We start from the raw sequence: 23,814 nt of genomic DNA on the forward strand, positions 1-23,814 counted from the left end.
CCCAGGGAGCTGCCTGCTGTCACCTTCCTGCGGCTCCCTGCCGTCGGCCCCAAGTCCCCTGGCACGGCTCCCCACAGGGACCCACCCTCCAGACGCAGGCTCATCCTGACCTTCCCTGGTCTCCCCCGAGGGCCCCTCGGTCCGAGCACAGGCCCTGGCCAGTGGATACACGTAGGTAGGGACGTGACAGCTCTTGGGATACAACTTGGGGTCCACCCAGCCACTTGGGGGGTCAGTGCCAAGGGAGGGGAGGCATGGAGTCTGAGTGGGGAGCTTGGTTTCCTTGTGCTCCAATGATTCAATGGCAGAGGTCAAGGGAGTGTACACATGTACACGCACACACACACACACACGTACACACACACGTACACACACAAACACCCCCCCCACAAGACAAAGACGACCCTGGGGGATCCCCGAGACAGAGGAGCAATCGAATCTATGCTACGGGGTGAGCAGGGAGGGGGCCAGGTTGACACGGGGGACACAGGGAAAGCACAACAGCCTCCTCCCAACATCCACCCGCTCGAAAGGGGCAGACAGGACTTCTGGTCAGCGGAATCAGGACATAAAATAACATCAGTTCAACCGACTGGCAGCCGACTACGGGGTGGAGGGGGCGGGTAAGGACAAGGACGGGGGACGGTGGCGGCCGTGGGGTGTTTCTGACACCTTAGATCAGAACTGTAGAGCACCTGCTCCGTGCTCTTATTCAATGGTTCAGTGCATCAACATTTGTGCAAACATTACCAAGTCTCTTAACCAAGGAAAAATCCTGACAAAAAACTAAACCACACATGTTAAAGACCAACCGCAAGAGGGCTTGCCTATAGATAACGGGAGAAGGTTGAACATGCCGGGGAGCAGAGAGACGTGTGCAGGGGCCACAGGGACTGTCTAGGAGGGGCAGCTCCCGGGGGCAGGTGCAGGAGGTCTTGGAGCCGGGGTGGTGGTGGTGAGGGGAGAGCCAGGCAAGACTGGTCCTCTGGGGCAGGTTCACCTGGGCCCAGGTGCTCCCACAGCAAGTTGGGGTGGTGGTGGAGGAGCCCTCTCCAGAAAAGAGGGGTGCGGGCTGTTCTCCCCCCCCTCTCAGTGGAGGGGCCGTTTTAGCGTGAATATGATGGGCTGACAGTGCCGGCCAGTGCGAGCCTTCACCCGTGGTCCTCGGGAGAGCTCATTGCCCGGACGCTGGGGGTGGGAAGGGGCTGCCCCGGCAGCTGCCCAGCGGTTGTAAACACCCTTCCACCGTCTCACTCCGGGATCCCAGGGCTGCATCCTCCTAGACAGTGTGTGTCATGCTAGGCCAATTGCAAAGGGGGGAGGAAAGGATGCAGCAATCAGAACTCAGAAGGAAAGGGGGCCTAGCTCGTTCCAAACGTTAAAGAAAAAGGAATGAAAAAATTTCGAAGTAAGGCAACGAGAAAGAAAATCCTTTAAACCAATTTAAACAAACAAGAGTAACTTAGTGGAAATAAGGAGTTGGGAGGAAGCGACGAGGGGGAGGATAGCAATGGGGTGAGCGCGGGGCAGGCACGGCGTCGCAGGGCGGGACGCCGGTACTTACGTTTACCTCGGTGATGGCTATATCAACAATGCTACCCACAACAATCAAGGCGTCAAATGTGTTCCATGCATCACAGAAATAGTGCTGCATGGGGCAGAGGGGCCGAGGGAGGGAGAGAGGAGGAAAAAACCAACAACAAAGAAAAACAAAACAAAAGGAAGAGGAAAATGAAAAAAAAAAGCATGAAAGAAAGGAGAGAAGAGAAAAAAATGAGAAAAGAAAGAGGTTATGTGGGCATACTGGACCCTCTTACCACTCCACAGTTTTGGAGGTGCACACCTGGCACCTGGTGCTCGCCGAGCCTGACAGAAGCCGGGTTAGTCGGGGCGGGGGGGCCGGGCGGGGCTCCTGGAGGAGAAGCCCCGGCCGCCCCTTGTCCGGCCCGGCAGAGTGGGGACAGTGCGGGGGCTCAGGTCCCCCAGGACGGCGGCAGGTGCAAGAGAAAGCATGATGACTGGCGGGGATAAAACAGGAAACCAAACAATGAACCGGAGGAGGTAACGAGGGAGGGACACGGAGGCGTCCTGGGCGGGATCATACTCACATTCGTCTCACTGAGAATGACGTCAATGACGCTGCCAATTACGATGAGGCAGTCAAAGACATTCCAGGGGTCACTAAAGTAGCCCTACACGGGGCGGCAGGACGGGAGTGAAAAGCAAGGTCAGACAGACAAGAACCGAGCGCCGCCGTCGGGCCGCACCGTCGCTGCTGAGTCCGAGCGGGGCGGGGGTCCTCCCCCTCCAGACCCAGCCCCCTCGCCGCCCGTGTCCTACGTCCCCAGCCCCTCCCAGGCCTCCGGCGCCTCCTCAGAGGCCTGCCTGCAGGGAGGGAGGGAGGGAACAGGGGCGGGGGCCCTCACGAGGTGGTCTGGGAATTAGCAAGCGGCCTTTGGCGTGGTCCAGGTGCAGTCAGGCTCTTTGGGCTCAGGGGTGAGCCGTGCGACGCTCATGAATGAGGGGACCATGGCATCAGAGCAGCATCTACGACAAGGTCACCCTTGTGGCAGCCCTGGACGGGCATCCAGCCCTGGATGGGCCCGGTGCCTCCGGACAGAGGCTTTCCTCCCTGAAAGGGGACGGAGGCCAGGTCAGTCCCAAGGTTTGGTAACATGGGAGGTGACCCCAGACCGGCTCTTGGGGCAGGCGTGTCTCTGAAGCACCGCCATACTCAGCACCATCATTCTGACTCAGGGTCCTGCTGAAGCACCCCCCACGAGAATGAGGTTCTCACAGCCTTTCCTGCAGGCTGGGTGGGGGTCTGGGGGCTGTCGTGTCTAGGGGGAGCGATCAGGAGGCTGACTCCACTCCTTTGTTCTGCATACATGGATTTTGTTTGTTTGACACCATATTTGGGGAAGGGAACAGATGAATGTTTTTCAAAGACTGGTTCAAAGTTCGTGGACAACTGGTCAACCAAGGGCTGTCCCCTTCCTGTGAGGGTCCTTGGAGTCCTGGGCGGGCAGGCTCTCTGCAAAGAGAGGGCGGGTTCTTGGGTCTGGACCACTGCCTCTCAGAGCGCAGGGGAAAGGGAGCAATGCTCTGTGACACACGGATGTTCCGGAGCCCCGGGAGCCACACAGCCGTCCTCGCCGGGGGTGGAGTGGGGAGGGCCCAGCACCGAGGGCATCTGTCTTTCCGTAAGAAAGGACATCTGCCCCTTTGGTTCTTCAAGGGATGCCCCAGCCTCTGAGCCACGAGGTGCGGCTTCCAGGAGATGCACTTCTGAGGTTGGTGAGGAGGTGAGAAAGCATCGGGCTGGCCTCTTAGAGTCCCCCCGGTCCCCCTCCCTGGCCCTCCTGGGGTGGCCAACTCTCGCTCCCTATATCTGAGTCTCAGGAGGCTGTGCTCTCCCATTTCTTCCCAACTCCCTTCCAGCTCCCTGACCCCTCCCCTCCACCTTCCTAGCCGTGCCCCATCTCAGATGGATCACAAGACATGCTGTCCCAGGACTATTATTCTCAGTGTGGAGGTCAGGTCACAGGGGAAGGGACCTCTCGGTTCCCAGGCCTTTCTGCCAAAAAAAAAAAAAAAGCAGAAATGCCACCGTGGAGACTCTGGACAGCCCGGCGGGGAGCAGAGGTCGGCCAGGGCGTGGGTGAGCTGAGGGTCACTTGAAACCCTTGCTGGCTTCCCAGAGTATTTTTCTGAATATCCCGGAGCCTCTGGGGGCACCGAGAGGCTTCTCTCTCCCATTCGAGTCACATGCTGTGAGCGGGAAAGAACCGACCCCCTCCAGGGTCCTCCCAGGGCATCACGGGGCACGTGGAAAGCACTGGTTTTGAGGGCAAAAGTGAAGACCCCGAGCAAACAACAAATATGCATGTGCTTTAACATCAGGTTTTGGAAAACACCGGGGGACTATCTCTAGAGAGGAAAACCGTCTTTGTGGGTAGAGCTGTTTCGGGAGGGAAGGCGGGGGTGTCCAGGAAGAGAAAGGAGGGAAGCCGGAACCAGAGGAGAGTCCAGGACGCCCAGCATCCAGCCTAGAAAACGCAGTGGCAAATCGTTATTCGGGTCTGGGGGCGAGAGGAGGAGAGAGGTCGGTGGGCGTCTCGGCGCTCAAGGAGGGGGAAGGGGCTGGAGTCTGTTCGTTCACCAGAGGGACCTGGAACAGATGGGTGAGTTGGCCTCGGTCCACAGCGTGGATGAGGGGAGAGACAGAAAGGGAGAAGGCAGGCAGAGGCGAGGCAGACGAGAGGTTAACAGCTGGCGAGCTCCGGGAGGGGCCTGGCCCCCAGGGACCCTGCAACCCTCACCCACCCCACGCATCGCCTGTCATCCCTGCTCTTGTGCTCCTCTGTGTCCGTGCACAGGACGGGCAGGCCTGCCCCAGCGCTCTGCGGCCGGCGGCTTCCGCCGGGTTGCCCGGCCTCACCCACCCCCTTGCCCTCCACAGGCTGTGCCGCTGGCGCGTTTGGTTGGCCCCTCTGTCCTGTGGGCCCGGGGCCAAGGCCTCCACTGGCCGCAGAGCCCCACCAATTCCCGCCCGGAGGAGGTTTACACACGGCCCACGGGGGTGGGGTGTGTGTGACAGGGTCCCTTTAAGAGGCAGCTTCCCCCTGCCCTGTCCACCCGCTTCCTGCCCCGTCAACCCTCCAAGCTGGACCATGAACACAGTTTCAGATCCAGCTGTCAGCGCCTCCTCCCAGCCGTCCACACCCATCCCAGAAACACGCCGACACCCTCCAGGGGGCTTGACAGGTTGCCAAGGGACACACCTGGCCAATTCCCCAAGCGGGCAGGGCCCGGGAGGAAGGTTGCCCCCTGTGCTCAGTGCAAGAGCTGTGTCCCCTCTCTCCGTCACACACACGCACACACACACTCGCACACACACCTGTTGTCACCCATCTCCTCGACTGCTGGAAACCATGGGTGACATGGGTTTGGGGAGTATGGTCGAGGAAACAGAATGGGAAAAAAATCAGACTTGTTTTCTCGAAATCAGGCTGACCTCCAGGCCGTACCTGTCACGCGTCCTTTCTCTGGTAGGAGTCAGGGTTAGCGAAAGGGGCCCTGGGCTCTCCCTGACGTGGTGAACCAAACCTCTCAACGTCCAGACCCTCAGAGCTAGGCAGGGCTGCCCACGCAGGGGCGGGCGGCGTTTGGGGGGAAGACGTTCTCTCGCCATCTCTAACCCTGCAGGGTGAGTGGGTCCCCAGCCTCAGGAGGTCTCGTGCGTGTCCCCCTGGGCTGAAAGGCAAGCGCCCCGCTGGGAATAATCCCTTCTCCGGAGGGCGCCGACCCTCCACTCACTGGCTGCCACGGCAGAAGTGACGTGGACCAAATCGATCCTAGTTTAGCACCACGTGACTAGGAAAGGACGCTGCCGCCCCAGCACCCACCATGCATTTCCCCTTCACGAGAATGTTGGATTTTCCTCTCTTGGATTATCTGTGCCCTGATTCACTCCACTCCTGGAGCTGTTCCGAGTTGGAAGAGGCGGTGTAGTGGTTAAGGGTGTGACCTGCAGAGGCAGGGTGTCTGGGTTCGAGTCCTCCCTCTGGCACTTACTGGCTGGGTGACCTTGAGCAGATAACCGCATCTCTCTGTGCCTCAGTTTCCCCCTATGACACAGCGACCTGTGGGTTACGGTAGGAATGACACAAGTGAAGTGCCTGCACCTGTAGGAAGCCCAGTGAGTTCCAGCGACTGCCACGGTTGCTGGAGCTGGTCCGTCCCCTTCTAGGGAGGCCAGACGCACAGGGTCAGCTTTGGGGGTGGGACTGAGCAGCAGGGAAGGCAAGGCTCAGGAATGCGGAAGGAGGAGGGGGAAAGTGAAGGTTCCAGAATCCCAAGCTCCCTTCAGTGGGTCTCATCTTGAATCCTAGTGAGGACTGCCTGTCCTGAGATTCTCGGATGAAATCCAGCATCACTTTGAGACTGGTGACCGTAAGCAAGCTGTCCTGGCTAGATTCTGTCAAACTCAGGTTCACACAGATAGTTAACTGCCAGGTTCCTAGAAACCACTATTCCTCCCAGGGAGACCCAGGCCCCTTTTGCTCTGGCTGGAGGGCTGGGAGGAGAGGAGTGGGTTGCCAGGTGGGCCCACATCCTGTCTCTGGTCCCGAGAGCAGGGCTGCTGCTGGGAGGTCCAGGCACACGCCCTGGTCCCTGAATTCTGGACTCTCAGCCCCTTCCCCGCCCAGAGCAGAGTCAACACAAGCTTTAAAACAGGATGGTGGTGAGAGGGGTCCACAGGAGTCTACACACCCGGGACTGTGCTGCCGTTGCTGGCTTTCTTCTCTTCTCCATCCCCTCCTGCGCGGCTTCCTTGTCTACCTCTGACGGGTCCAGCAGAGAGAAGGCAAGGAACACAGAGGAGGTGACCGGACGCTCTTCCTGGTGGGGAAGCTGACTGGACTTTGTCCGGATCTCTGCCCCAAGACTGTTCCCTTCCAGGGACACAGGGGGCCCCAGAGATCGACGTGGCGGGGTGGCCCTGGGTGGAGGCTGGACGTGGAGCTGCTGGAAGCACAAAGGGCCACCTGGGGGAGGCGGGGCCTAAAATGGAGTGGGCAGACGGCGTGTGCTTGGCCAGGGAAGGGTGCCCAGCCGAGTAAGGGCCCTGCTGGCGTGAGCTGGGAGGCTGTGCCTGGTTCCAGGTCGTGGGACGGGGAGGTGGGAGGTGGTGGGTGCAGCCGGCAGCTGGGTGTCACATTGGTAACTGCCGCCACACAGAGATAATATAAACTGTATGACGTTAGGATGTCATTCAGACGTAACAGTAATCAAGGAAATTACTGGCATCTAGTGGGGCAGCATGGCTGGTGCACAGCTGCCCCCGGCCCCTGGCAGCTCCCACCCTGTGACGCGCCCCTTCAGAAGCCCTGGAGCCCCCCAGCATAGACAGCCTGGGATGGGGGCGGGCGGGGCCGAGGGCAGCAGCAGACAGGGGCCGGAGTCAAGGAGAGCCCGGGTGGGTGGCGGTGATGGGGGCCGCACTCCAGTAGTTATAGAGGAGCGCACACTTCGAAGCGGACATCTGCTCTGGTTTCCTCTGTGGAATTAAGCTTTTTTCTCCCCAGGAAGGTGTCAAAGGCCCTCATTCATTTATCTCACCAAGATGTACCGGGTGCCTCTGGGTGCCTGGAAGTGCACAGGTGTGGGCAGGGCATGAACCCCACCTGACCTGCCGCCGCCCACGGGGGTGAGGGGACAGGGGATCAGCTGAGCTCCCTTGGGGCCTGGGGAGGGTTTCCTCCACCCCACTTGGCACCTGGGTCCACGGCAGGACCCCGCTGCAGGATCGTCCAGGACGAGGGTTCAAGGGGATATGCCTCGAGCGCGGGCAAGGCCGTCTGACACATGGCAACGTCCACAGGCACCCCACTTCAAAGGGACATGGGGGGGTGGGCTTCCCTGGTGGCGCAGTGGTTGAGAATCTGCCTGCTAATGCAGGGGACACGGGTTCGAGCCCTGGTCTGGGAGGATCCCACATGCCACGGAGCGGCTGGGCCTGTAAGCCATGGCCGCTGAGCCTGTGCGTCCGGAGCCTGTGCTCCACAACAAGAGAGGCCGCAACAGTGAGAGAGGCCCGCGCACCGCGATGAAGAGTGGCCCCCACTTGCCACAACTAGAGAAAGCCCTCGCACAGAAATGAAGACCCAACACAGCCAAAAAAATAAATAAAAAAAAAAAAAAAAAAAAAAAGGGACATGGGGGGCCCCCCGGAGGGGGGAAGGGGACGCAGAGGACGGCAGCCTTGGTGGGAGCGAGGCGCCATCTGCCCACCTGGAATCTTCTCCCAGCCCATCCCACAGACTAGGCCCCGGGGGGAGTCCCCCAAACCCGACCTGACCGTCCCATCCTTGCCCCCCGCCCTTCCCGACGCAAGCCACCTAATGGGCCGGCCCCTCCTTAGCCCCAGGAGGCGTGGCCCACCGCACCCCTGCAGCCTCCACCTGCGCCCACTTTAGAGAACCCTGAGTGAACAAGAACGCCTGCCCTCAGCTCCAGAGGTGCGTCACCAGGCCTGGCCCCTCCTGTGTCAAACAGAGTGACTGCCAGCGTCCAGGGGAGGGGAGGTGGGCCCAGCTCACGCAGCCTTGCCGGGACTGTTCCTGCCACCGTCGTCTGGGTCTCAGCCCTGCTAGCAGCCCTCCCCCTCCCCTCCCACAGGTCCAGGCTGGCGGGTCTGGACACCACTGCTCACAGGTGCAGGGGCCTCATCCCCTGCCAGGGACTCTCCTGTGGCCGTGTCACCCAGCGTGAATCATCTCCACATTAAATAATGAGACGCAACAGCTGCCCTGCTCTCCCCACACAGGGCCTTTCCACGAGTGCTGGGATTATTTTTGATCATATTGACTTCAACGCCCCCTGCCCATCTGGCATCGAGTACCTGCAGACCGCCAGTAAAGGGGGTGCGGGGAACTAAACACAGACTTCTCCCATTATGACTTGGGAATTATAGACATATATATATTTACATTATGTGTATAGGTGTGAGTTTCCTATACATAAAGATTTAGATTTTCTCTGAATTTTATTTAAGGAAAATTAAGGAAGTAGTACTAAGTCTTTATTGCCAAAAGGGAGCTTTGGTTCTAAAGGGATTGAAGCCCACCAGCCTGAAAGCATGTCTAAGTTTCCGTGCAGTTTCTGAAAAGGGACTATTCTTGCTGTGGCTCCTGGTGTTCTTAGAGTTGAACTTTCCATGTCGGAAGGAAACAGAAGGAGACGTTCATATTTCTAGTGGTAGTTTGAGCTGCACTGAACCTTGGCTGCTAACCGGCCACCGAGTCCCAGTTTCTGCTAAATGTTACCTACTTGCTTCTCAAGTAAACGATCCATAAACTTTCTTTCAGGACAAGCAGGGCCGCTCTCCCCGGGGCAGACCCGGCCCGCACACCGTGGGGTTTGCCCCCTGCAGATTTCCCAAACGCCCAGTGGAATGGTACTGGGGGCCTCTGGGAGGTGATGAGGCCATGAGGGTGGAGCCCTCAGGAACGGGACTGGGATCCTTAAACAGGGGACCCCACAGAGCTCCCTCGCCCCTTCCACCTGCGAGGACACAGCTGTGAGCTGGACGGGGCCCCCTTCATTGAACGTGGCCCTGCTGGTGCTCCTATCTGGGACCCCCAGCCTCCAGACCGTGAGAAGTAGATTTCTGCAGGGTTTGTTGCCCTAGCAGCCTGGGCAGACTGAGATGGCCACGACCCCACTCAGGCCCAGCTAAGCCAGCCTCCCCACATTACGGAGGAACGGACGCAGAAAGAACAGGGCGTGTCTGGACCACAGCCCTACCCGCCCTCCCGGCTCGTTCGAGGTGATGCTGAGGCGGGAGGTGGGCTTCCTTCTCTGTCTCCAGAATTTCCCCTGTCGGTGGGATCTGGGGGCAGGGGATGGTCAGCAAGAAGTGAAGTAAACTTTTTGTAAGACATGAAGCCTCACAAAAATCTTTGCCCCTTGCAGAAACGTCCGCCTGACTTAAAACTGTTAGGAGGGGAATGAGGGCGAGTGGTACGGCTGGATCCAGAGGTAAAGCTGGAGAGAAAGCAGATTTTAGCTGCAGTGTAGTATCTGGTGAAGACAAAGCCAGTTTCTAGTAGTTTCAGCTTTCCAGACAGGAGACGGAATGGCCCTGGCTGGCATCCTTTCCTGCTGGTCACCCCACTTTCTCCTCCATCTCCTGGTCCTTTACTGGCTCTAAGGAAAGGGTCCTGACGTTCTCTCAGTAGCTCAGGGAGGACTCGCTCCCAGGACCCCAGCCCGACGGCTCCCTACAGGGCCCTCCCGGCACTTGGAAGAGCCCAGCCCTGGCTCCTCTCGCCCCATCTGCCCAGGCTGCCCCGACGGAGCCTGCCCTTTGGTGTGGCCCCCGCTGGCCTTCTTTAGGGGGACAGAGGGCAGAGCTGATTTTGGACGTTAAGGAAAATCATGGCCTAAACTTGAGCCCCGCTTCAGCGGGAAGGCAGGCAGGGCTCAGCTGTGCAGACAGGTCCCTTCCCTTGTCAGACGGTCACCTGCTGGGGGGCTCGCCCTGCTTCTCCACCCGCCTGGCCCCTCTCCCGGAGCGGGAGCGGCTCACTCATTGGGGACAAGGAAACACCAGAGACAGCGGGTCCAGCCTCGGAAGCCCCCTCCCCATCTGCTGGGGCAGGGGTGCCCCTGGGGAGCCCCAAGCTGTCTGGAGGTTGTGCTCATGTGAGAAAGGCTGTTACTAAAGTGGAAGCAGATACTGGGTCTTCAAGGAAAGAAGGTTCTGGACGTGGACAAAGCTGAGGAAAGAAGGTTCTGGACGTGGACAAAGCTGAGGACAGAAGGAAGAATCGGCTGCAGTTTCCTGGCTGGAGACGGCCTCCCTGAAGGCTCCCTGACCCACACCCCCTCCCCATCCTGGCCCCCTCTGCCAGTCCAGCCCTCATCTGTCCCTCTGCCATGGCCCAGGGAAGGAGTCAGCTGGTGATGACTCTTTCTACCTTGACCGTTCATCCCGGAAATCTGTACCGTGTCTCGGGCAACAGTCCTTCCCAAGACAGAAAACCGCCCTAAGGATGGCAGAGGAGACTTTATTCTGGGGGCACCAGGGGCCGGGACCCTCACGCATAAGCATAGTCAGAAATGAGGGGAAGGCTGCCTTCATGCTCGGCAAGGCCAAGGCCATCCATACTCTCAGCTCAGACTTTCTGGCAGAGCACATCAGCCTGGCCTGGCCCCACAGCTTGGTGCTGACCACTGAACCGCCTGCCTCGGCATCTGCAGCTACTGGACCCGGGAGGTCCGGGGACGACTGGGGGGCCAGGAGGGGACCCACATGGGGGACGCGGGCCAGGAGCCCATCTTACTCTTCCCACAGGGCTCCCACACCTGAGATCACCCACCAGGGTCCATGAAGCCAGAGCAGTTGGGGTGATGCAGACCCCGCGAATGGCCTGCGGAGAAGCGGTGTCTAGAGTCCCGTGGCCCAGTATGGCAGCCACCGGCCACGTGGCCACACAGATTTGAATTAATTTAAATAAAATTAAGAATCCATGCCTCGGCTGCATGAGCCAAGGTGCCCAGGAGGCGGGTGGCTGTTTACAGACAGATGGTGGGCACGGAGCATCTTTATTCCTGCAGACAGTCCTGGCGCTGGTCTGGAGACCTCATGCATCCCTTGGGTTGAAACGCCTTTGGGCCCCAGTTTCTCCTGCATCGGGACCGTCCCCGAGGCTTCAGCTGCTCTTATGCCCAAGAGCTGGGGGCCAGGGGGTCGATGAGCATTTCCACTTTGGTTCCACTCGCTTTCTGGACTGTTCTCGGCAGGGAGGGAGTGGAAAAGCATTTTGATCACAGAGACCTGTGGGGTCAGGCCCTCCGGGGGCAGAGACGTGGCCGCTCCCTGAGCGGGCAGCACCAAGGGGATGGGAGGGTCTCAGAAACAGCTGCCCCTGCTTCCTCACCTGCCAAGGCCCGGGTGAGGCCCCGGGTGGAGGAGGGGCAGTCGGGAATCTTCCCACCTCCCTGGGCTGATCTGCTTCTCTGAGCAGGAACCTGGGGCCCCTTCTCCCTTCATCACCCACTGGGTCACGGTCAACAGCAAGTTCCAGGCACATGATAGCCCCACCCCCCAGAGCTGACTGTGGAGCATCTGGGGCTGGCCCTGCCCTGGAACCTCCACAGTCATGGCAGAGCTGCCCAGAGGGACTGAAGCCTTGGAAACCCCAGGGTCGTCCTATTGACCCTGAAGGACTTGGGTTAAAGTTCAATCTGGAGTTTTAACTGGGATTGTACTGAAGAGAAATGACATCTTTGTAACATTGACTTTCCCAATTCATGAACGTTACATATTTCTCCATTTACTGAGTTTTCTTTAACTCCTCTGTGTGAAATTTCACAGATCTTCTGTAAAGATCTTAGAGGTTTTTGGTTAGATTTATTCTGAGGCATTGGATATTTTTCAGCGCTTATCATAAAGTGTATCTTAAAAGTTTTTTCCTGTCTTTGCTGATAAATTTCGGTTCGTGATAGGAGGACAGTCCAGCTATTTAGTTAACTTCAGACGATTCTATCCGAAACCGTTTCATGCTGACCAGCTTGGTCCTGCACAGTCTCGTAGGGCCCAGGGACCATCGGAAATGTCCAGGGCAGTCCTCCCGCTCGGGGAGAAATTCCCTCTGGCCATTAGGTGCTCAAGACACTCCTGTCACCTGCCCCATTCTGCAGACAGAATGTGAATTTTAGGAGCAGGGCAGGGATTTACTTGAGTCAATTTATTTCCCATAAGGTGACGAGCAGAACAGACGGAAATGAAGACCAAGACCATCAATTGCCATGAGGACAACGGAAGAACGAGGCCAAACTACAAACCGACCGACCGACCAGCCAACCCACCGCAGAGACCAAGGGACACAGCAGGAAGCCCAGCAGGCCAACCTCAGACACCTGATGTCAGGACTGATGTCAGTTCCTGCGGCCCTGCTGCCTAACTGTCCTTCCTCAGCTGACGCTCGCAGGTGCAAACTCACTTGCGGCACAAACACACGATCACATTAGGAGCGCCGGTTCTAGGGCCAGATCCAGCTAGATGTTTCTAGCAGAGCTTCAGGTACTTTCTTTTTAAAAAAATTTATTTATCTATCTATTTTTGGCTGTGTTGGGTCTTCATTGCTGCACACGGGCTTTTCTCTAGTTGTGGCGAGCGGGGGCTACTCTTCGTTGTGGTGCGCGAGCTTCTCATTGTGGTGGCTTCTCCTGTTGTGGAGCACGGGCTCTAGGCATGTGGGCTTCAGTAGTTGTGGAGCATGGGCTCTAGGCTCACGGGCTTCAGTAATTGTGGCTCGCAGGCTCAGTAGTTGTGGCGCACGGGCTTAGTTGCTCTGCGGCATGTGGGATCTTCCCGGACCGGGGCTTGAACCCATGTCCCCTGCATTGGCAGGCGGATTCTTAACCACTGCACCACCAGGCAAGTCTTTTCTTGGAGTCTACTCCTTAACGAGAATCCAGGAACCCCACTCTCCTCCCAACTGGACAGGCTTGTTTGGCTGGCCAGGCCAGGGACCCTTCCCCGTCTGCTGCCAGAAGCCCCTGCAGGGTATCCCCAGAAAAGGTCCATTTCCCTTTTTCTTTATACCACAGACAGACCCTGGCATGTGTGAAATGCAGATGGCCCCAGGATGGCTCTCTTACTTCTTTGGAAAAGTTTCTCTTATTTCATCCCATCTCCTCACAACAGAAAACTAGAGATGGAGGAAGTTGGGTGCTTTATGGTTTAGAGCACCCGACCTGGCTGCTTCCCGGGAAACGGGCTTTTGCTCCTGGGTGTGCAGGATTCAAGGAGAGCGTTTTCCAGGCAGAGGTCCCTGCAGGTGTCACTGCCACGTGCTCCTTAGGGCAGGTTTGCCCAGTGCCTCTCCTGAGCTCAGGAGCCTGACTCCGGAAGTCCCCTGCTGGGCCCTGCAGCCGGCATCAGGCATCGTCTGAAACACGTATGAGTCAACGTGGAATGACTCCAGGCTTTGAAATATTTAAACTGTATGTCTCACAAAACTGGGTGAAAATGATGCCAGTTTCCCTCCTGGAGGCTGTTATCTGAGTCGGAAGCTCAGCCCCAGCGCCGCCCGGCCTCCCCGCCTCCCCAGGGCACGCTGCTGCGGGCTGTGAGCCCGCCGGTTCCCGCACCGCATGGCTGGGAATAGGACCGCAGGGGACCCCACAGAAGGTGGCCAGGGACATTCCCTGGTCTTTTCTGCCCCTAAATGGGACACGGCTTGGGAGGGAAAGTGAGGCAGCGTTTATGTGCTGCTCTGGAGGAGACAGGAAGACACCATTAGAGTCACCAAATGACATTCATCAGGGGTCTTAGTCTCTGGAAATCAGCCAGGATCCCAGGCGCTCTCAGTGAGAGAGGGAGACTCGGCACGGTAAGAATACGGTCTGTCTTGTCTTTGAAGCCCCTCAAAGGTGGTTTCCCTCTTTCTGGAAAGTTCCCAGCAGAGCACCTGGTGTGGGAAGACCCTTGCTAACAGCTCTGTGTGGCGGAAATTACATCGACTACAGAGTCAGACACGCTGGCTTCTATTCCCAGTTCTGCAGCTTACTAAATGGTGTAATTAATACGATACTTAATTGCTCTGAGCTTCACTCCCCTCTTCCCTAAGACGAGGAGCTAATACCTATCCTGGAGAGGCGTCCTGAGGATTCCACGCGACGAGGTGTGCGTAGCACTGCAGGTTACTGAGAATTGTTGGTGGAATGTTAATTCAGAGAAGATGACGCAGATCCTGGCGCTGGATTGGGATCTGAAAGCCAAGGGGCACCCCTCCTGGCCCGGCTAGTCCTGGGGCAGGTGAACATCTGAATGGAAATGGAATATAGGGCCAGGGACTCCTGCTTTTCACCCACTGTTGACCTGTGTTGCGTCTGGACAAACTAGTAACAGTGGGGAAGGGAAGGTCTGGAAAGCTGCCCTGCCGATCCTCTTACTGACAAGACGCTCCTTCTCATCGCCCCCCAAAGCTGTGCAGCAGCCGGGAGCCTCCAAGCCACTGGGATACCCCCTCCGGGGCAGCCGCCCCCTGTGAAGCCCAGGTCAGTGGGCGCCGGCGGTGCTGACCTGTCTATAGGGCCGGAGATGGAAGGCCTGCTTGAACCGGGTCACCCACCGTCCTTGAGGCCCAGGGGCAGGTCGGTTGGGGAGGGCACAGATAATCCAAGTGACAGGGGTCCAACGTGCCTGGCCCTGCCCCGCTCAGCCAATGGCTCTAATCTTCTCTCCCAGCCTTTCTTCTAGAAGCCGCTTACAAGTAGCAAAGCAGAGACATTTGCGGGTCCGTCCCGTACTGGAAGGTACAGGGGGCAGTGATGCAGCCCCGAGGTGGGCAAACAGACACCCAGCCCTGAGCAAACGCAGCCCCGGCTCAGCTCTTACAGCCAGGCTCTTAGTCTGCGCGGCGGGCGAAACAGGGAGAGAACAGAGCCCGGGTGGGTCTGGGGGGCTGGGCCTCGAGAGGTTTGGTTTCCACTCTCTTCTAGATGACGTGCCAGGGGCCGGGGCCACGGTGGGGGGACGAGGACCATTCTGCCTACCCTGCAAGGAGGTTTGCTCAGGCATGTCCCTGTTCCCTGTGTCCAGACCACGGCCTGGCCCGTGGGCTGAGATTCTGCTTCGAGGAGCTCGCCTGGCTCGAGGCCTGCAGGCTCCGGAGCTGGAGCGTTTATCATTGGGAGGATACAGTCCTTCGCTGAGACTCTGCACCCACTGTCCCCCTGGCACCGTGGACCAGAGGCCCGTCTCAGAGGCCTACCTTGGGCTTGAAGGCGATGAGCTTCAGAATCATCTCCACGGTGAAGAGGCCAGTGAAGAGCATGTTGAGGATGTTCATGGCGATTTTGAACAGGCAGCTCTGACCGTAGTGCTGGAGGGGCGGGGGGACCATGAAGTGAGCCCGGGGCTCCCTGCTCCCAGCCAGCCCTCAACAGACACCTTCCTGCACCCAGCCCGGGGGGCCGAGCACCCCCGCGGGGCCCAGGTGGACTCAGGAAGCCCTGCAGGTCCCTCCCATCTCTGCTGTCGCCGCCAGTGCAGCTGCACAGAGGCTTGTGCTCCTGCCCTGACCGGGGGACAGCTCTGCCGGCCTCCTGGTCCTCAGGGGGCTCCACCCGGCTCGGCCCCCCGACGGTCACGGCCCCTTCAAGGTCACCTGTGCTCCACTTCCCTCCCTCCATCTCATCGACCCAGGGTCCTGGGATCCTCCACCCTCGAGAAGGGACACTTGTGTTTCTCCAGCTGCGCCCCCCTCCGCCCCCTTGGCCAGCGTGATGGTGACACGCCGCCCACGTGCCCACTGGTAGACGCCACGGCCGGCCCGCTGGACCGACCTGCATGGCCAGGCAGATGGTGTTGAGGAGGATGAGGACGAACATCAGGTACTCGAAGTAGGTGGAGTTGACCACGTACCACACCTTGTACTGGTGCTGGTTCTTGGGGATGTACCTCCGCAGGGGCCGGGCCTTCAGGGCGTACTCCACGCACTGCCGCTGGGTCGGGGAGACGGGGATGAGAAACCCGGATGATGGGGGACGGCGGGGGTGGGTGGGTGCAGAGGAAGCTGCACACCCCAGGGGTGGGGTTCTCTGGGAGGGAGAGACATCATCTATTGCTCTAGCTCGTTTATAGGTTGAGCTGCTACTTGGACGCTTTTTGATTTTCTATCCCTCCCTTAACGGGGGAGAGACCCTTTCTAGTTAGTCCCCATCAGGACGTAGCCAGGGGGTCTGTGTCTCCTTCCTTCCATCTCGGGGATGCCTGCTGTACACCGCGGATGCTCGGTGGCATTTGGTAAATACTTGCTGACTGATTGACAGTCTGTCTTCTCACTGATGGTTTCCCAGCCACAGGCTCTCCTGGGGGCCCGTCTCTCCTCAATGTTCTTTTCCTGTCCTAAGTCCACCTTCCTTATCTGCCAGGGTCCGCAGGCCAGAAGTCATAGCTCACGGCCAGGGGATGGGATCCTGGGCCGACTACACTCCGGCCATCTCTGCGCTGTGCCCGGAGCCCAGGTCAGGACCAGGGTCACCCAGGCCCTTCTCTCACCCCAGCCTCTCACGACCAGCTCTGTTCTCTCCACCTCTACCGTCACCTCTCACCTACAGTTGCTAATGGGCCTCCCTCTCTCCTGGCTTCCTTACAATCCGAAGTCCACACAGCGGCCAGAATGCTGAGTCTAGGCCCAAGGTGCGGACATCAGAGCCGCAAGGGGTGCAGCGGGCCTGACAGGGGGTGCTCCTTCCCTAGCAGAGCTCGAGGCCCCCACGGACGGGACGCATTTCCCGTGGACGCTTCCCGGCCTCCTGACCGCACACCCAGCCTGCCCTCCCGGCCGCGGAGCTCAGCCCAGGGCTGGCGTGGCCGCGTCCCTCCTGCTGGAGCCCTCTCTGCCCTCTGCGGGCACGGTCTCTCTGTTCTACAAGAAACCATCTAACAGTGGTGTCTAAGCCGTCCTCTCCCCGCCCCAAACCTCCACTCTCACTGTTGTGGTTTCTTTCCTCTCTAACAACGGTGCCGCCCCACCCTGGGCACCTCCTGACTCATCGGCTTCTAGGTGTGGGTGAGAGGCTCTTTCACAGAAGCCCCCAGACCCGCCACCGAGTCTCCCTGAGGAGCTGTTAACAGCCCTATTGATTGAGCGCAGCTGCAAGCTGGATCTGCAGGGTCTGCATTCCTTCTGCCCTTGGGAATGAGACACTGGGCGGGGGGCCTGGGGCTCTCTCCCGACCACAGCCTCCCCCGGGGGCCCAAGCTGCAGCCCCCACCCCCGGCCCCTGGCCCCCGGTGGCACCTGGTTCTTGTCCAGCTCGCAGTTCTTGTACTCCTGCTCCCCCTGCTCCTGGAAGGTGACGATGACGAAGCCCACAAAGATGTTCATCATGAAGAAGGCGATGATGATGATGTAGATGATGAAGAAGACGGAGATCTCCACGCGGTAGTTGTAAATGGGGCCCTTGTCCTCCGTGTGGGAGTCGATGGAGCGGTACAGCAGCCTGGGGGGGACAGCCCGCGGGGGGCGGGGGCGATGACACGGCTGTTCCTAGCGCCCCGGGGCCGGGGGGCCGGGGACAGCTCCAGGCTGAGAGTCAGGGGGCCTGCGTTCAAGCCCCATCTCTGCCTCTTACTGGCTGTGTGACTTGGGCAAAGCACTCAACCTCTCTGAGCCTCAGACTCCTCACCTGCCAAGTGGAGACAGTAATTCCGGACTTTCCTACCGGGCCGGGTAGTTGAGCTAACGTAGGTGAAGGTGTTTTGAAACTGGCAGGAACTGTCTAAGTGTGACACGAGTCATGGCCATTGATTTCAAATGCTGGAGATCTTGGTAAATATTGAAACAGCTTTGCTGCTTCTCTGGCAGAGACTCGGAGGGTGTTACAGTGAACATAAAATAAATCTGAGAACGAGTATCCATTTAGATAGAAACACCTGATAAAAAAAATGCCCCAGGCTCACTCAGATCATCAGCAACGGTCTGGTTTACACTCAGGTAGCCTGTGTCTGCCGCCCACCTGGGCCAGGGCTACGTGCCCGTCAGGCTGCTTCTCTTCGCGGACGGGCTTCCTTCCTCTCCCGCCTCCGTGACTCCACACAGTACTTGGCTGTTCTCTAGGTAGTACTGATATTTTACCATTTAATAATGGTGCCTCTCGCCTAAGATCACGTGCTGTTGTTGACTTAGAAATATCTAGAATTTCCTGACTTTCCGATGATCATGTCACCGGAATACACATGGGGGCGTGAGGGAAGCAGGTGTCTGTCCAGAGATACACGGAGCCCCTCCTGGACAGGCCTGGTAGAGGGGACGCAGCGTACGGGCCACCAGGCTGGTCCAGGCCCGGCAGCACTGCGTCTGCAGGGACTTCCCTCTGTCAGTCAGACGCAGCTCCCTCCAAGGAGACGGGGCAGAGTCCAGCCAGCGGGCACCTCCGCCATCTCTACCCACGCCCGTGCCTGCCGGGAATGCTGGCCTTCAGCCCTACGGTGACCCAGGGCCCCCTCCGCTCCCAGATGCCATGAGGGTGATGACAGACTTCACTGCAGCTCAGTCTAGGTCGGGGAGGGGAGCTAAAAGGAGCTCGTTTTGGGGTGAAGCTCTGAAATCCAGAAGAAGAAGAGTGGTGTTCGGGCAGCAGCCATGGCCTGTGGGGAGCCGGAGAAGTAGGGGTTCTGGGAAGGGTGCGGGGCGGCAGCTGAGACTGGCCCGGGCTGCATACTCACTCTGGCCACCCCTCAAAGGTGGAGACGGTGAACAGGGCCATCATAGCTGCCAGGACATTGTCAAAGTCAAACTTGCTGTTCTCCCAGCTGCGGGGCTGGATGATGGGGTGATCCACCTCCCCGTCCTTGTATGTGACGTAGTTCCCCCTGAGGAAGGGAGAAAGGGCTCGTTCTGGGGTCTCCCATCTCCCCTCAGCCTGCCCACCAGTGCCCCCTGGCTTGGGGGTGGGATGAAACTGGCTAAGCTTAAACCCATAGTTCTAGCCACTGGGAAGATGTCAGGGGTGGAATATTCAGGAACAGATGATCTCACGTGTTACGTCAATAGGACCAGACAACCCGTGGGTAAAAGTGCAGCCACCACTGCTGTCAGAGAAAGAACGGGCCATCCCTCCTCTCAGGACAAGTCACCAACCGCCTGCAGTCAACCAGCCTGGCTGCCCCGCCGCCGTACTCACTTGCACTCGGCCTCCGTCTGTTTGGAACTGTCTGAACAGGTGTAGAGCTTGCCCTGGAAGGTGGAAGAGCAAAGTGACTGGAGATGCTCCTTCATCGAGGGACCCGTCAAACACCGATGAGTGATTCTCTGTAGCCAGCTCTGCGCTGGGGTCTCGGGACCAAAGTGTAAGGAGAGGAAAGCCCAGACGGGAAGTCAGGACTCAGAGCGGTCGGTGCACAAACACACCCTGGGCCGCAGGCACCCGACCGAAGGGAAGCCCAGGCGGCGAAGCTGGGCCCACAAGGCAGGTCTGGTGAGGGAGGGGGCACGGGCAGGGCTAGGGGCTGAGCTCGGCGGTGGACATCAGGGCACGACGCCACGGTGGGGGGAGAGCTTCAGGTGGACGGGGGCAGAAAGAGACGGGCTGAGGCAGAGAAGGGCGGGAGCCAGGGACCCGGCCTCCCCGTCGCCGCGGGCCCGCCAGGAGCAGGGCGAGGACCCAGACAAACCGGGGCTCTGCAGCGCCCTGGGGGGACTCGGTGCTGTGGTCACGGGGAGCCCCGCGGGCTTCGGTGGGTGAGTCACATGGAGGGGTTGGGGGATAGCAGTCCCTCTGCCGTTCTCTACAAGGAAGGGCCGGGTCTGAGAGGGCCAGGTGGCGATGGAGGCCCCTGCCTCCGCACTGCTCTCCTCAGGCTGGGGACTAGTTAGTCCTCCCCTGGTCTGGGAACTAGTTAGTCCTCCCCTGGTCTGGGAACTAGTTAGTCCTCCCCTGGTCTGGGGACTAGTTAGTCCTCCCCTGGTCTGGGAACTAGTTGGTCCTCCTCCGGTCTGGGAACTAGCCCTCCTTGGGTCTGGAAGCTGCGAGGGGCTGTGGGGAGGCCGCATCCATCCCCAGTGTGACCCAGCACCGTCCCCTCTGTGTCCCCTCTGCCAGCTCCCGTCCAGGTCCCAGAAGCTGGTGGGCGGGAAGGATGCAGGGCCACAGATCCGGCCAGGACCGCACCTTGAAGAGCTGGACCCCGATGCAGGCGAACATGAACTGCAGCAGCGTGGTGACGATCACGATGTTCCCGATGGTGCGGATGGCCACGAACACGCACTGTACCACGTGCTGCAGGTGGACAGAGTGGGTCGGGTCCGGGGCCTTGGCTGAGCCCCCTTTGCCACGAGCCTCTCAGAGGAGGTGCGGGCAGCTCTTTGCCACGAGCGGGGGAATCACACTCAAAGGGGCAAAGCGTCCTCCTAGGTCACAGGGTGATGGAGGCTGGTGAAACCCACGTCCCACTGGGCTCCAGGTGACCACAGGGACCAAAGACCCGCTAACTTCCCATGTTCCAGGGGCAGCAATTCAGGGGTCTCATCACTACCTGGGGCTCAGGGTAGTGTGTGTCTCTCCTTTTGCAAAAGCTTTGCTGAGAAGTTGGGACTGTGGACGGGGGTCTCTGCTGTGGCTCCGTGTATCACGGATCCGGGATGGGAGGTGGGGCTGAGGTGCTGGCAGGAGGGTCCCGGCTCCGACCCGGGAGCCTGACTATTGTCCCTGCCGCCCGCCTGCCCGTCACCTCACGTGGACCCCCAGGCTGAGGCTTGCTGGGTTGGGGGCTCCCGCCCAGGCCCGCCCAGCTCACCTTCAGTCCCTTGGCCCTGTTGATGGCCCTCAGGGGCCTGAGCACCCTCAGGACTCGCAAGATCTTCACCACGTTGATGGCACTGGACCTGGGAGAGAGGACGGGCGGGGGTGAGCCTCTCCTGCTCCTGGTCCAGCAGCAGAGGAGGGTGAGCCGCTTCCTGGCAGGAAGTCCCAGCCCAAATGGAGAAACTGGGGAGTCTGCTGGGGACTTTCTCGCCCCAGCACCATTTCCTACTCTCTTCTCCCACTGCAGGGACCCAGAGCTGGCCGGGGAGCTGGGGACTTTCTTGTTGGTGAGCGAATCACGGGAAAAGCATTTCCCACGAGCCATTGGCAGTGTAATGTGCTACTCGGGGGGTGTTTACCGTGCCGAGGACATGCAGGGCGAGGCAGAGCTCCACCAGACCCCGGCCACTGAGGGTACATACACGTCCTAACTTTGTTGAGCCCCAGCTTCTTCATCTGTAAAACGGGGCAGTGATCACCTCACGAGCTTGTTGCAAGGATTAAGCGAGAAAAGGCACACGCACCATCTAGCAGCCTAACTAGCACATGTTGTGATGTGAATACAGGGTGGCTTTTATTATCATGAACTTGAAGACATACTGTACGAATGGTGGGACTTTGGGTGGAGGAGACACCTGTGCTCACCTGCCAACCCAAGTCCCAGGTGGCTGCCTGTCACGCTCACTCTGTGCGCAGCACACCCAGGCCTCGAAGCAACGGCTCTGACGCCACAGACTCTGCGCACCTGGGACGCCAGGGCCCAGCCGGCTCCCCTGGGAGCACAGGCCACTGCTCTGCCCTCCAGGGGCACACAGGCCCCTCACCCCGGCGGGCTGGCGGGCTCTCTGAAGTGTCCCTCACCCTCACGCGCTAGCCGCCTTTGGAGAGCCTTTACCCTCCTTGGGACCTAAAACACGCGGTCCCGTCAGCAAGCGCCCACCTCTTTCCTCCTGTGTCAGGACGCCGTCCGCTGAGAGTGGGATGGGGGCGAGTCCTACATCTCTGGTTCACGGCTCTGATCGCAAGGGACTCAAAGGGCTGCCCGATCATCCCAGCATCTCAGGGACAATGCGAGGGATGGAAAGGCCAGACTGAGGGGGGGATTCGTGGCTCAAGGTTCAGAGTGATTTAGTGGCAGTGACGGGATTAGACCCGCAGGCTCACAGGCAGACAGCCTGGGGCAAAGTAACAATGCTCCAAGCAAAGGGTCTCACTCTGAATGCCTCCACCTCCGCTCCTTCTAGGCCGACCACGGGGACAGCCTCGGGATGGAGCCCCAGACGCTTCTGCTCCGCCACTGGGGTGACCTGGGCCAAGTCCCAGGTCCTGACCTCAGTTTTTCTGTCTATAAACCAGTGATAACATCCCTGGCCCTGCCTGCCTCATGGGTCCTGTGAGGGTCAGAGAGGAATGTGCACGGAAAGCGCTTTGGAAGTTAAGTACAGGGTTAGCAGTATCAGCTGGTAGAATTCGGGAGAAACTAGTCAAGAGATACTTTTAAACCTGAGCACGTCCACAGCCTTGGTTGCAGGTGGAACTGTCCGGAGAGCATTTAAAATCCCTCAGGCCCTGGCTGTAGCCCAGACCAATTAAATCAAAGCTTGTGGGGTGGGAGGGGTCCGGGCAAAGGTCTTGTTTTAAAGCTGCTCCGGTGATTCCCCTGCGCAGCCAGGAGTGAGGACCAGTCCTTGTCCCTGTCCCTCCCTCTCCCTCCCTCCTCAGGGGCTCTGACTGGAGGCCAGAGAGGAAGGGGTGGGGGGAGTCAGGGCTGCCCGTGGCCACGGCAGGCCTGGGCTGAGGGTGCCCGCGGAGCCGGTGGGAGGGCCCTGGAGACCTTCCTCTCTCATAACTGGGCCGGGCCCGCCTGCTGGGTGAGATCCACACATGGAAACAGATCCTCGCTTGGGTCAATGTACCCCAAGGGTCCCACCACTGAGGACCCAGATGCCAGAAGCCACAGCCGCCAGCGAGGCCCCATCCCGTTCCCAGCCTAGGTCCGCCGTGGCCACAGGCAGGCCTCCCCGCCACCAGCTGTCCTCTCCCCCCAGCCCTGGCTCTCGGCTGTCCTCTCCGACACTGTCCCCAGTACACGCCTCCCTCGGGGGCCCGGGGGCCCCACTCACTGGATGCCGAAGGAGATGAGGGACACGCTGACCACCAGCAGGTCCAGGATGTTGAAGTAGTTCCGGCAGAAGGAGCCCTTGTGCAGGAAGGCCCCGTAGGCGGTCATCTGGGGGGACATGGGGAGGCGTGGCATGAGCAGCCCCCTGGGCTCCAGAGACCCCTCACTCCAGCCCTCCCCACACGGCACCTCCGGCCGGGCCCAGGTGAAGAGCAGGGAAGTGACGGAGGGCTGGGGGGCAGGCAGGACAGGAGGAGACACGGTGCCAGGAGCTTCTGCTGCTGCCGCGGCTGCAGCCCCTGAAGGCTCCCCGCCCAGGACTGTCAGCGGCCCTTGCGCCCCTGTAGGCTCAGGTCCACCCCCCTGCCCTCAAGCTCGCTCCACCTCAGGGCCCGCCTGGGACACGGTCCTCTGGGGGCACCCCCAGTGGGGACCAGCCACCCTGGCTTCCCAGGGCTTTCCTGGTTTAGTCCCAGACAATCCCTGAGTCTCGGGTAGACCCTAACGCCCGAAGTTCTACCAAGGACGCTGGCGACCCGCATCCGTCCACTTCCCAGCCTCAGGCAGTGCTGATGACCCATGCCTAGTACTCTGAGCTCCATTCCACTGTCTGGTTCTGGAGCTGTGTGTTGAGAGTGGCCGTGGACACCACAGTAAGAGCACAGCTCTGGAGCCGGGCCACTTGAGTTTGAATCCCACCCTCTGCACTATGAGTGCCCGGGGCAAGTTACTCAACTTCCCTGAGTCTCATCTGAGAAATGGGGCAACAACATCCTCTACCCTGGAGGGTTGTAAGCGCCCTCGGGAATTACACGTAAAGCCCTTAGGTCACTGTCCTGCAGATGGCAAGCTCCATGCCC

At 59.5% G+C, this 23,814-nt stretch overlaps 1 protein-coding gene across 14 annotated transcripts in view; it reads right to left on the reverse strand.

Annotated features, from left to right (window-relative positions):
• Positions 1-23,814, reverse strand: part of CACNA1C (calcium voltage-gated channel subunit alpha1 C) — a 474,146-nt gene that overhangs the window by 43,422 nt on the left and 406,910 nt on the right. For 6 of the 14 annotated variants that reach the window (XM_060113743.1, XM_060113735.1, XM_060113737.1 and 3 more), the window contains exons 22-30: positions 22,956-23,062; positions 20,825-20,912; positions 20,200-20,307; positions 19,213-19,265; positions 18,755-18,901; positions 17,328-17,529; positions 15,868-16,026; positions 15,294-15,404; positions 1,565-1,648 (exon numbers count right to left, since the gene is read on the reverse strand). In XM_060113743.1, the coding sequence (XP_059969726.1) occupies positions 1,565-1,648; positions 15,294-15,404; positions 15,868-16,026; positions 17,328-17,529; positions 18,755-18,901; positions 19,213-19,265; positions 20,200-20,307; positions 20,825-20,912; positions 22,956-23,062 (1,059 nt within the window). Of the gene's footprint in view, positions 1-1,564; positions 1,649-2,108; positions 2,193-15,293; positions 15,405-15,867; positions 16,027-17,327; positions 17,530-18,754; positions 18,902-19,212; positions 19,266-20,199; positions 20,308-20,824; positions 20,913-22,955; positions 23,063-23,814 lie in introns of all 14 variants that reach the window. The other 8 variants (XM_060113740.1, XM_060113733.1, XM_060113745.1 and 5 more) reach the window with 4 other exon arrangements.

This window comes from Mesoplodon densirostris, chromosome 11 (genome assembly GCF_025265405.1).
Source record: "Mesoplodon densirostris isolate mMesDen1 chromosome 11, mMesDen1 primary haplotype, whole genome shotgun sequence".
Lineage (NCBI taxonomy): Eukaryota > Metazoa > Chordata > Mammalia > Artiodactyla > Ziphiidae > Mesoplodon > Mesoplodon densirostris.